General features: G+C 53.9%; 1 protein-coding gene across 1 annotated transcript in view; it reads right to left on the bottom strand.

Moving 5' to 3' along the window:
• Nucleotides 1-12,855, bottom strand: part of SLC9A1 (solute carrier family 9, subfamily A (NHE1, cation proton antiporter 1), member 1) — a 61,731-nt gene that overhangs the window by 11,919 nt on the left and 36,957 nt on the right. The window contains exons 2-4 of the mRNA XM_011955574.1: nt 6,912-7,372; nt 2,303-2,553; nt 721-938 (exon numbers count right to left, since the gene is read on the bottom strand). Coding sequence (XP_011810964.1) covers nt 721-938; nt 2,303-2,553; nt 6,912-7,372 — 930 coding nt within the window. The remainder of the gene's footprint in view (nt 1-720; nt 939-2,302; nt 2,554-6,911; nt 7,373-12,855) is intronic.

Here is a 12,855-nt window from a genome sequence, read left to right as displayed (position 1 = left end):
CCCAGCTCCTCCACACACACCCAGCCCCTACACACACTCCCAGTTCCTACACACCCAGCCCCTCCAGACATACACATACTGCCAACCCTCCAAATGCACCCCAGCCCCTCCACATGTACCCCAGCCCCTCCACACACACAAAGCCCCTCCACACAATGCACTACATACACATGCCCCTAGCCCCTCACACACACACACCCAGCCCCTCCACACACACACTCAAAGCCCCTCCACACAACACACTATACACACGCAGCTCCTCCACACAAACACACACAACCCCTACACACACCCAGCCCCTACACACAAACACACACAACCCCTACACACATACCCAGCCCCTACACACACACAACACGCACACAAAGCTCTTCTGCACAACACACCATACACACACACTGCACCATAGCCCAATCCCTCCATACAGCACACACACATATACAAAGCCCCTTCACACAACACACTACACACACACACACCCAACCCCACACACACTACATACACACCACACACACATGCAGCCCTCCGACAATGCACTACACACACCACACACGCAATACGCACACACACACAACACAGCCCAGCCCCTCCACACAATCCACACTGCACCACACAGCCTGGCCCTTCCACATAGTGCACTACACACCCCACGCACACAGCACCACTGCCCACCACCTCCCATACACACCACACGCACCGCCGCCCAGCCCTGGCCCTCACCCAGCACGCGGGCGATGAGGCAGAAGAGCAGGGTGCTGATGACGAAGGTCCAGTTCCAGTGGTGGGAGCCGGCCACCGTGGAGACGCCAAGGAAGATGAAGATGAGGGTCTCGCTGACGCTGCTCCACATCTTCAGGAAGTATTTGATGGTGGTGTGGGACTTGTGGGAGATGTTGGCCTCCACATAGGGGCGCATCACCACTCCTGAGGCTATAAGCCTGGGGCAGGAAAGAGCGGGGTCAGGGCTCCACGTCGAGCTGTACCTGCCTGAGCCCCTCCACTGCCAGGGGCAATGGGGCCACGACCAAGGTGCCTGTGTTCTGAGCTCCTCTACGGGCCAGGGGCCCGCAGTGTGCTTTACACCCTGTTGCCACTCATCCTCACATCAACCCTACAGACACAGGTCTATTCCTCCATTTTTAAAATGAATGATCTTGGCTGGGCACAGTGGCTCACGCCTGTAATCCCAGCACTTTGGGAGATGGAGACAGGCAGCTCGCTTGAGGCCAGGAATTTGAGACCAGCCTGGCCAACGTGGTGAAACCCAGTCTCTTCTAAAAATACAAAAATTAGCCAGGCACGGTGGTGGGCACCTGTAATCCCACCTAATTGCGAGGCTGAGGTGGGAGAAACTCTTGAACCCAGAAGGTGGAGGCTGCAGTGAGCTGAGATTGTGCCACTGCACTCCAGTCTGGGTGACAGAGTGAGATCCTGTCTCAAAAAGAAAAAAAAAAAGAGAAATCTGACTCTAAGAGAAATAGTCACCTGTCCCATCACGCTGCCTGCAGGCAGCAAAGGCAAGACACACAAACCACACTGTGTCCAACTCCAAAGCCTGCACCTTTGCCCCAAGGCCATGCTGCCGCTTGACCCAACAGGAGTCAATGACACAGGCCCATGGTCTCCTGGGTTTCTTCCCCTCAAGGCTGGCATCTGCCACTGCACAGGGGTCTCCACAGGGAGCTTTGTTCCAAGCAGCTGCTTGGAGCTCGGAGTCCTCCCAGCCCAGCACTCACACCCGGGCTCTGCTCCTGGGAGCCAGGGGTCCTGAACCCCAGTTCTGCCTTGCCTCGGCACTGGAACACGTTCACCCCTCACTGCCTCTCCACATCCCATTCTCCCCATTTCCAGACCTGGTGGGGGCCTCAGGACCGCCAGGACTCCGGCCTGGTGAGCCTCCTACTGGGGCTGCTAAGGGGACTCCCTTTGAGACAAATGAAGTAGCAGGGCTGTGGCTTTCCTCAACTTGAAGCTTAGTGGCTTCCAACGCTCTGCTCTCATATACTCTGGGCTTGCCCTCATGCAGGTCACTCTTGCCTCATCTGCTCATAGCCTGAAATGCTCTCTCCAGATTCCTGGACCCCAGGGTGCCTAGCAGAAGTGCCCCTCTTCTAGGAAGCCACTGATGCCCTTGGCCATTTAAACGGCTACCAAGCACGTCTGGAGCGTGGAGCTCATGTCTCATCCTTGGAGCTCAAGGCTGGGCCCTGGGAGCTCCGTGACCCTACGAGCTTGGGGAATCCAAGCTGGCAGCCCCCACCCCCACCCTGCCAAGCCCACTGCCTGCTGCACGCAGACTCACGCCATGATGCCTGACAGGTGGAAGAGCTCGGCCGACAAGTAGGCCATGTAGCTGTAGAGGAAGACGAAGAGCGGCTCGATGACCCGGATGTGCGAGGTAAATCGGGAGGTGAAGGCTGCGATGACCCCGTAGACCACGCCCACAAACACCCCGCCCAGGGCCACCACGAAGAAGCTCAGGAAGCCGAGGAAGATGTCCACGATGCCCACGTGCTCATAGTTGGCAAACTCCTCAAAGAGGTGATACAGGACCTGGGGAGGGTGTGTAGGCTGGTGGGTGAGAGGAGAGGGCCCTGGCCCCACGGCTCCCTGGGGTCCACCCAGGGTGATCCTGTCCCCTCCGTTAACCATGGCCACAAGAAGAGGCCACACGGTAGCAGATAAACCCTAGTGCCAAGGAGGTGCTCAAAACCTCAGTCTGGGGCTGAGGGGCTTGCTCTGGGCTGGCCACGTGCCACACTGGTGAAGGGTGGACCCTGGGGAGCTCTGTGAAGACCCTGAAGCCAAACTGCCTGGACTGGAATCCTGGCTCTGCCTCTCCTGAGCTGTGTAAAGGAAGCAAATTCATCTTCCTGTGTTTCAGTTTTCCCCGCCTATAAAATGAGGATAATAATGCCAACTTTTAGGACGGCTGTGAGGACTAAATCAGCGAATCAAGTGCTCAGAGCCTTACCTGATGCAGTGTTAGCCACACCTGGTGCTATCAAGTCTGCCTCTCACTGCCTGACCTTGGGTATGTCATACCCATCACTGGGTTTCAGCCCCTCCTTCAGCACAAAAAAGGGACATTTACACAATGAACTAGAACGTGATTTCTTAACCTCTGGAGCTTTCTGAAAATACACATGTTCAGGCCATACTGGACTTGGGACTCTCTGGGATAGGGCCAAGAAATCCCTATGTAACAAGCCCCCCAGGGGCTGCAGTGAACAGCCAAGTTCAGATGCTATGGAATTAGAGGCTAAGGCGCCCCTGTCTCCTGGACTGGGAAACAGATGGTCACTGCAACCCTACCATCAGACGTTTAAGTGGCACTTCATATACTGTAAAGCCCCTTGATGGTCTTTATCCAAGTCGACACTCAACAACCATGTGAGGCAGGTGGGTCAAGGATGCTCCTTTGCTAAACTGAGGCTCACAGTGGTAAAACAACATGCCAGGGGGCCCCCAGCCCAGGAGCAGAACTGGGCCCACAACTTGTTCCCTGACAGCCATGGCTGAGGCCTCCTTAGCAGGCTCGGCTTTGAGGGTCTGCCCTGCCTGTTGCTGGGTCCCTGAGCTGCCTGGCTCAAGGCTGTCCTAGACAGCTCTGTCAGGAAGCAGCAGGGACTTTCCAGGCCTGGGGGAAGGGAGGGGAGGACTTGAGGATCCATGACAGGGAACCCTCCAAAGCCCCCAGGACCTGGAGCAGGAGGAATGGACTGTGAGGAGTGACCTGTCTAGGGCACAGACCTGAGACCAGGCAGCTCAGGGTCAGCCTCCGGCTTTACTCTCTGGGAAATGGGGCACTCACACCTGTGCCCAGAGCTCCAGAAAGACCTGGCTTGGGCCAGGCAGGAAGGGGAGATGCAGAGCACTGGCCAGACCTGGTGCTGCCTGGCCCCAGCTGTCTGGGGGATAGGGCAGGGCTCCAGCAGCAGACAGCCTCTTAGCAGGGGCATGCTCAGCCGTGGGCTACCTAAACTCATTCCTGGCCTGAGGGGATTCATGGGTCCTCATGGTCTACCACATGGGCCCATGGAGTGGGCACAGAGGGGAAAGTCCTCCTTTCCGGCCTGGTGCTATTATCCCTGGCACTACAGAGAAGCAGAGTAACACAGGGGTAAGCACTTGGGCTTTGGACTCAGACTACGGATTTGAACCTCAGCTATATCATATATCAGGCTAATGTAACCTCTCTGTCCCTCAGTTTCCTCATCTCAAAAAACTGGGATATAACTGTGTCAACCTCATGGAGTTGCTGTATAGATTAAATGAGGCAACACAGGCCAGGCACAATGGCTCATGCCTGTAATCTCAGCACTCTGGGAGGGCAAGGAGGGAGCATCGCTTGTGCTCGGGAGTTTGAGACCAGCCCAGGCAATATAATGAGACCCCAGATCTACAAAATAAATAAACAAATAAATACATTAGCTGGGTGTGATGGCCAGCAGCTGCAGTCCCAGCTACTCGGGAGGCTAAGAGGGGAGGATCATTTGAGGAGTTTGAGGCTGCAGTGAGCTATGATTGTGCCACTGCACTCCTGGGCGACACTGTCTGTGTGACAGAAGGAGACTCTGTCTCTAAACAAATAAATAAAAATGAGGCAATACACATTCAGACAGGAAGCACCCAGTGAACACCAGCAATCACTACCACTGCTGCCACTGCCTTTGGGAGACATGACCGTGGGTCCACAAGTGGCTGGGTCTGTTACCTGCTTGATGCAACCATGCCCCAAGCTCCACAGCAGTGCTCACCTGAACCCCAACACCCAGATCCCACTGGAGAGGGCTTTATCTTTGGCACCCACTGGCTTCACAGACATTAGTGAGTATGACTCACTAACGTAAGTAACCCTGTAAGAAGCCTGGGAGGATGACAGGCTGAGTACTGCAATCCCTATGTCACAGATGGGGAAACTGAGGCTCAAGTGGTAACCCTGGGCAACAGCTGGTGCTAGAGGAAGCCAGGACGGAGGCCTGCCTGCTCAGGCCAGGCTGCTGCTCTACCCAGCCTCATGAGGAGGCCAGGCAGGAACAGGAAGCTGAGGCTGCCAGCAGCTGAACACCACAGTCTGTCTCTACTCTGAGGTGCTGCTTCCTGAGGGTTGGGGCTGCAGAGGAGGGAGTCATGGCCTGGACATGCACATGTGCCCTTGAGCTTTCCTGTGAGTGCAGCTGCTCTGAGGGGGACAGCTCAGGATGGGGTGGAAGAGTTCTCACAACACAACGTTTGAATATGCACATGCACACATCTGCTTCCCAAGGAAACCAGCTGGGAGGAAGGGCATGTGCAGGTGTATATGGCGCCACCACGTGCAGATCCTGAAGGAAAGCACTAATCGTCTACCACTTTGCAGCTATCAAAGGTGAGGCCGGCTGGGCATGGTGGCTCATGCCTGTAATCCCAGCACTTTGGGAGGCTGAGGTTTGTGGATCACCTGAGGTCAGGAGTTCGAGATCAGCCTGGCCAACATGGCGAAACCCAGTCTCTACTAAAAACACAAAAATTAGCTGGGCATGGTGACACACGCCTGTAATCCCAGCTACTTGGGAGGCTGAGGAAGGAGAACTGCTTGAACCTGGGAGGTGGAGGCTGCAGTGAGCCGAGATTGCAACACTGCACTCCTGTCTGGGAGACAGAGCAAGATTCTGTCTCAGAAAAAAAAAAAAAAAAGGGTGAGGGCCACAGAGGTATAGCATTTGCTTAATGTCGCACAGCAAGCAAGTGGCCAACTTATTTTACTTATCACCTTCTAGATGTTTTGGAGACAAGGTCCCTTTCCATAATCTCTGCCCAAAAACTGTGCACAAACCGAATTCTAACTTAAGAGATAGCCAACATGAGAGCTGAAAGACCCCTCACAGATGACATGGTCTGTGAAGAGGGAACAGGCACAGAGAGTAAAAGTAATTTGCCCAAGATCACATCAAAATGCAAGTGAAGGGCCAGGCTTGTTGGTTCAGGTCTGTAATCTCAGCACTTTGGGAGGCTGAGGCAAGAGGACTGTTTGAGGCCAAGAGTTCAAGACCAGCCTGGGCAACATGGTCAAACCCCATCTCTACAAAAAATTTAAAAAAATTAGCCAGGTGTGGTGGTGCATGCCTGTAGTCCTAGCCACTCGGAAGGCTGAGGCAGGAGGATCTCAGGCCCAGGTATTTGAGGCTGCAGTGAGTTATGACCATACCATTTCACCAGCCTAGGAGACAGGGCAAAACCCTGTCTCTTAAAAAACAAAAAGGAAGTCAAGTCAAGGAGGGAGCATATAACCAAGCAAAACTAAGAGTTTAGGCCCTGGAGTCAGACAGACCTGGTTCAATCACAAACTGGTTCATACTCCAGCAGGTTATTTAACTTCTTTGGGACTGTGTCCTTCCCTGGAAAATGAGAATAATAAGCACCTCCTAAGGCAGTCATGAGGACTTAAATGAGATAATCTATGCCAAAGGACTCAGCATGGTGCCTGGCACTCAGGAAGGGGAAATGGGCCTTAGCTGTTTTTTCTGTTTTGTTTTTTTTTTTGAGAAAGAGTCTCGCTGTCGCCCAGGCTGGAGTGCAGTGGCGCGATCTCAGCTCACTGCAAGCTCCGCCTCCTGGGTTCACGCCATTCTCCTTCCTCAGCCTCCCCAGTAGCTGGGACTACAGGCGCCTGCCGCCAGGCCCAGCTAATTTTTTGTATTTTTAGTAGAGACGGGGTTTCACCGTGGTAGCCAGGATGGTCTCGATCTCCTGACCTTGTGATCCACCCACCTCGGCCTCCCGAAGTGCTGGGATTACAGACACGAGCCACCGCGCCCGACCCCAGCTGTTTTTATTACTGTTATTAAAGGGCGGATGAGGGATTCACTGCTGGGCCTGGATTCGGGTTTGTGCCGTTTGGACATGGGCATGGCCCCTGGCCTCCTCACCACAGTGACGGCGTCATTGAGCAAGGACTCCCCAAAGACAAGGATGTGCAGCAGCTCATTGATGTGAATTTCCTCAAAGACAGCCAGAACCGCCACGGGGTCCACGGCCGAGATGATGCTGCCGAAGAGCAGGTTGTCCAGGAGGCCGATGTTGTTGATCTGCTCACCGCCCACCAGGCACACGGCGTACATGAGGCCGCCCAGGAAGAAGGCGTTCCACAGTGTGCCCACCACGGCAAAGATCAGGATGGTGCCCAGGTTTTCTGTGAACTGCCGCAGCGGCAGGAAGTAGCCCGCGTCCAGGATGATGGGCGGCAGCAGGAAGAGGAAGAAGACGTCGGACTGCAGGAAGGGGGGTGTCTCGCCTACACCCTTGATCAGGCCCCCCACCAGCAGCCCCACCACGATCAGCAGGCAGCTCTCCGGGACGATGCTTGAGATAGTGGGGATCACATGGAAACCTGCGGAGGGCGAGAGAACGGGAGGCCATGGGCTTTCGGAGGAGCCGGGAGAACAGAAGGCTGGGGACGGGCTGGGGATGAGGAGCGCAGCTGGCCAGAGGTGCACAGGCTGGGTCTCAGAGGGCTGCTCTGTTAACTCTCTGAGCCGCTGCTTCCTCGCCTGGAAGGGACAATGCTAGCTTCACAGGTTTGCCATCATAAACCAAGTGACAGTGTTTTTAAAGCACTTTTTTCAAAGGATACATACATGATATCTCTGTCGCTGACATAAAATGTTATCAAGTAGCAGTTCTATATGCCTCCAGAAGGCAGAAATTATAAATTGATTACTGACGTGCCAAGTACCTACGGGCATCACCTACGCCTGAACCCAACGCATTATTCCAGGCACTAGTTCAGGGAGGCAGATCTGAGCTCAACCTGAGGAATAACAATCTAACAATTCTGTCTGAGGGAAGATGGCAGTTCCCTATCACCGAGCTGTTTAAGCAGAAGGCAGACAACCAGCTGGTGGGGAGTGGCATAGGAGACAGAAGAAAGCACAGAAGAATCTAAGAATACCAGCGTGGGAAGGAACTTGGGGATAATAAGGCCTGGGGTCTGCAAACCTGCAAAAGAGTAGGCTTTCCAGCTGAGTCCAGGCAGCTGCTTGAGACATGGCTCAAGGATGCCAATGGCAACCAGGTTTGGCAGGTGAGACAAAATCTATTTGCCATCCCACTTCTAGCTCAATGCCACCCACTTTAAAGATGGGGCAACTAAGGCTCAGAAAAGGGAAGGGACTTGCCCAAAGTCACACAGCAAATGGGGAGCAGAACCAGATAGAACCCAGGTCTGATGCCCCAGTTCCCATCAAACTGCACAGTTCTGTAATTCAAGTTCGCCTATCCTTCCCTTCCATCAAGGCCTCCTCACACACCCTTCTGCCTGAGACCCACCAGCCATCTCCCCAGGCCATGTCCTGGCCAGCAGCAGGCCGCTCTGCTGTATTCCACCTTGAGGCTCCAAACCCAGAGCTGAGAAGTAGCAAAGATCCCCATGAGAGGGCCTCTCTCAATACCAGGTATGACCAGAGAACCCTGAGCTCCTGTGAGTGGTTTCTATTGTTTGTTTTGTTTTGGGGTGGGAAAGTAGGTGGAAAACCCTGAGCATCTGGTTGTGTGTTGGGTACCATGCTCCTAGGGGTGGCATAGTCAAGAGTCACAGTCATAGTCATGACCCTCTGCTCAAGAGGAAAGTTCTCTCTGGCCTGGCACAGTGGCTCATGTCTGTAATCCCAGCACTTTAGGAGGCTGGGGTGGGAGGATCACTTGAGGTCAATAATTTGACACCAGCTTGTACAACATAGGAGACCTCATCTCCACTTAAAAAAAAAAAAAAATAGCTGGGCATGGTGTGCGCCTGTAGTCCCAACTAGTCAGGAGGGCTGAGGCAGGAGGATTACTTGACCCCAGCCTCAAAAAAACTATAATAAATAAATAAATAAATAAATAAACAAACAAAAGCAAAGCTCTTTCTCCTCCCCTTCCCTATCTTGCAAGCTCTGTGCAGGCAGATCCCGTAACTGCTTATCATTATACACCCAGGGCTAGGACACTAGAGGTGCTCAACAAATACCGGCTGACTTGAAAATACACAGGGCTGGGACATCACCCAAGATTTCCGATCACCTGCATGCCTGGCCAGGCCTCTGCTCTCATTACTTGCTCTTGAGATCCTTGGGGCAGAGGAGGAACTTCCCTCTCCATGCTCAAAGCCCTTCCTACTCTCAGGTAGGAATCTGGGCAGTGCTAGTACAGTGACAAGTCAAAGTTCACACTGCTGGCCGGGCACAGTGGCACACGCCTGTAATCCCAGCACTCTGGGAGGCCGAGGTGGGTGGATCACCTGAGGTCAAGAGTTCAAGACGAGTCTGACCAATATGGTGAAACAGTCTCTACTAAAAATATAAAAATTGGCCAGGCATAGTGGCAGGCGCCTGTAGTCCCAGCTACTTGGGAGGCTGAGACAGGAGAATTGCTTGAACCTGGGAGGTGGAAGTTACAGTGAGCTGAGATTGCGCCATTGCACTCCAGCCTGGGCAACAGAGCAAGACTCCATCTCAAAAAAAAAAAAAAAAAGAAAAAGAAAAAAAGAAAGTTCACACACTGAACAATATCCAGGCCCAGAATCCTGGCACAGTGCCAAGCACCCTGGGCCACTCAAAACACACTGGGAAAAAAAGACATCGCCATCCTAGGCCAAGAGGACCTCGAAGGCACCATGTGCATTCTCCTTATTTCAAAATAGACATGACCAAAAGTCACTCTTTGTTCATCTACTTTCCACATCAATAAAAGCGAAAATCATTCCAAAATCACCTCTTTTGCTGAAAAGTACCCCAGTCTTTGTACTGTCCACCAGTCAACATCCAGTGTATAGCTGGCTGGTCCACTGGGAAGGGCTAGTCATATTGGGCCAAAGTCTCTCTTGCTGTAGAGGATAAAGCCCACGTTTTCAGCACTGCCTCTGTCATCTGGTCTTGCCTCATGTTCCATTCTCCCCACTGTCAACTCTGAGGTTTCAGCCTTGCCAAATTCCTTGCAATTGCCCCATATGAGCCACATCCTCTTTTGCCTGCCAACCTTCGCCTAGTCTAGTTCCTCTCTAGAAATCATTCCTCTACCTCTACCCCCACTGTATGTGGCTAACATCATATCCTCTGTCTGCCTCCTCCTCCAGGAAGTATTCCCTGACCACCACCTGTCTGCCCAGGTTAGGGCAGGAATCTTCTGGTGCCTCCCTCTCTCATAGCCTTCAATCTGCAGTCATCTCCCAGGTTCCTGTCTCTCTTCCTGGCACCCACTGAGATCAGTCAGACAACCCAGGCAGAAGCAGCTGAGGTAAGACAATGGCACCACACCCCAAAGACCTGCAGTGTGCTGGAGGGCAGATAGGCACAGCACAGGGAAGATAAGCAGGATGAAGATTTAGGGGAGCAGAGCTTCTTCAGGCAGGGGCCAGAAAGCACCTTCCCAAGGCCAGAAGTCCAGCTCCAGCCAGCTGCATGCTGACCCCCTCCACAGCCTCCCTGCCCCTGACCTGGCATGAGCACCAAGAGCTGCCTTAGGAGAAGGCAGAGTGTAAAGAGAGTCCAGGGCAGGCAGATGGCGGCTTCCACCTCCAGCTAAGAGGTCAGGCTCTAAAAATGCCTCCTACCCCCACTCTGTGCCATCAGCCCAATCCACAGAGCTTGGGCCCAATCCCAATCCTGGCCCCATAAATCGCCAGACAGTGCCTGGGAGACCCAGAGAAGAATTGGCTACAGCTCCTGCCTAGGGAGGGGGCAGGCATGTGAAACAAGCCAAGAGCAGCAACATGAAGAAGGCTCCTCAGCTCTGAGGGCGTCCCATGAGCCAGAACTGTGCTGGGAGCCTGGCACACACCATCTCATTCAGTCCTCACCACAGTCCTTGGGATAGGTATTGCCTCCATTTTGCAGAAGACAAAGCTGAGGTCGGCAAGGTTATGCCGCTTCCCCAGTGTCTAAGGGAGGACCTCTGTTCTAGCTTAGGTGTCTCAAACCTGTAGCCAAGAACGCTAATTAATTCTTTACTCAAAGCTCGGTATTTTCTCTGAGCCAGGCCATACTGGACACTGAGGACATTGAGGTGACTCAGACTCTGAACCTTCGTGAGCAGCTAATGAATGGGGGGGGCCATGCTATTCCAGCCCTTGGAGCTTCTATGACCAGGTGAACAGACAGCTGGCATTCCTATTGGACACAAGAAAAGCAAGCCCTGAGAGGAGGCTGGATGCACTCAGCCAGGCCAACCAGGACTGGGTCCTGCACCTCCTGACTACAGCACAGCGACCTCTTTCTCCTTCAGCCAGCTCCAGGGTACCTGGGGCTGAAGCCATGTTCCCAGAGCTGGTTTCCCTGGCTTTCCTGTTTTGGCTCTGGCGCTCAGTGAGCTGAAGGAGCTCTAGGCCCTGATGGGCTCTCTGGACCCGAGGGGAGGGCCGGGCCGGGCCAGGCTGATGAGAAAGGTCTGAGATCCACTCTTGGCTCCCTGCCCATGGGTAGGAGGCACATTACTGGAAAGCACTTCCAGGGCTGGGGGAGGAAGGGATTCTGTCATCAGAAGGAGCCTCCTTCAGGAGCAATGGCTCAGGCAAGTGGGAAGCAGCCCCTGGACCTGTGCTGGCTTGTCCCTCTCCCAATGTCCTGACTCCACCAACTGCACTCACTATGCATCCCTGCAGAGTCCCCACAAAGTGTAAGGCACTTGCTGACACCTGGTGTGGTGAAAGGGGCACAGAAGGATGGCTGGGGCCCCTGGTACCCTGACAAAAGCCCTGCATGGAGGCAAGATCCCAGGATGCCAAGAGATGAGGCAAAACTTTCAGGGCCCAAACATGTAGCAGCAGTGATGTCACCAGGGTGAAATCAGGGGTGGGAAGAGGCAGTTAGAGTAAGAACCAGAGATGTGAGAGCTGGAATGGATCTTGGAGAGCCTCTAAATTCTCCATTATACAGTCAGGGAAATGGAGACAGAGACAGCCAGTGACCTGTCAATGATCACGTGTCCAGTTCTACCCCAACAGTCCGTGACACTCCAAGCCCTGTGGTGTGCACAAGCCACACAGCCTCCTTCGAGGACGTCCAGTCCTCCCAGAACAAGGAGGCACGAGAGTGTGGAATTTGGCATCTCCAAGCACAGCCACAGGCCAAACCCTCTGACACAGTTCAGAGTTGGCTCTCCTTTTACAAGAGGCTGGGGGATGGGAGAAGTGTTTTTCATTCTATCTAGTGTAGGTGGTAGCTGGAACGAACACACACACACACACACACTCTTGCTGAGCAGACACCTCACCAAACCTCCAACTGATGGGGGCTCCCAGCCCCCTGCGGCTGCTCTGCACCACAAGAATGTTTTATTTATATCTCCTCGGACGGTCCCCATCTGCTGAGACTGGCTCAGTGGAGCAGGCAAGGCTGTCCCACATCACCCTGGGTTGCCAGGGTGACCAGACATGCCTGATCCCCCTTCCCACAGCCCTCCTCTGGCCTGGGAAGTCAGAGGGGAGTGCTGGGAAGAGGGGTCTCTTTGGCCCATAGTGCCAGGTCACCAGGGACCCAGGGGCACACTGAGGGCTCTGTCGCCCTACTTCCAGGCCTGAGGATTGCTCTGGGGCTGCAACTCGGCCAGGTCCCAAGGGATTCCTAGTTGCACAATGATTCCATTTCTTTAACTCCCTCTTCAACTGCCCCAGCAACCAGTCTCAACTGCAGCAATGAAAGGTAATACTTCCCAATGAAAGCCCAGCACTCTACAGTTTACAGCAGCACACGCTGATGCTTTTTTTTTTTTTTTTTTTTGAGACAGAGTCTCGCTTTGTCGTCCAGGTTGGAGTGCAGTGGCCGGATCTCAGCTCACTGCAAGCTCCGCCTCCCAGGTTCACGCCATTCTCCTGCCTCAGCCTCCCGAGTAGCTGGGACT

Source organism: Colobus angolensis, unplaced genomic scaffold (assembly GCF_000951035.1).
Source record: "Colobus angolensis palliatus isolate OR3802 unplaced genomic scaffold, Cang.pa_1.0 Scaffold4, whole genome shotgun sequence".
NCBI lineage: Eukaryota > Metazoa > Chordata > Mammalia > Primates > Cercopithecidae > Colobus > Colobus angolensis.
The sequence above is the reverse complement of the archived record's forward strand: the minus strand, read 5'-3'. Positions and strand labels throughout refer to the sequence as shown.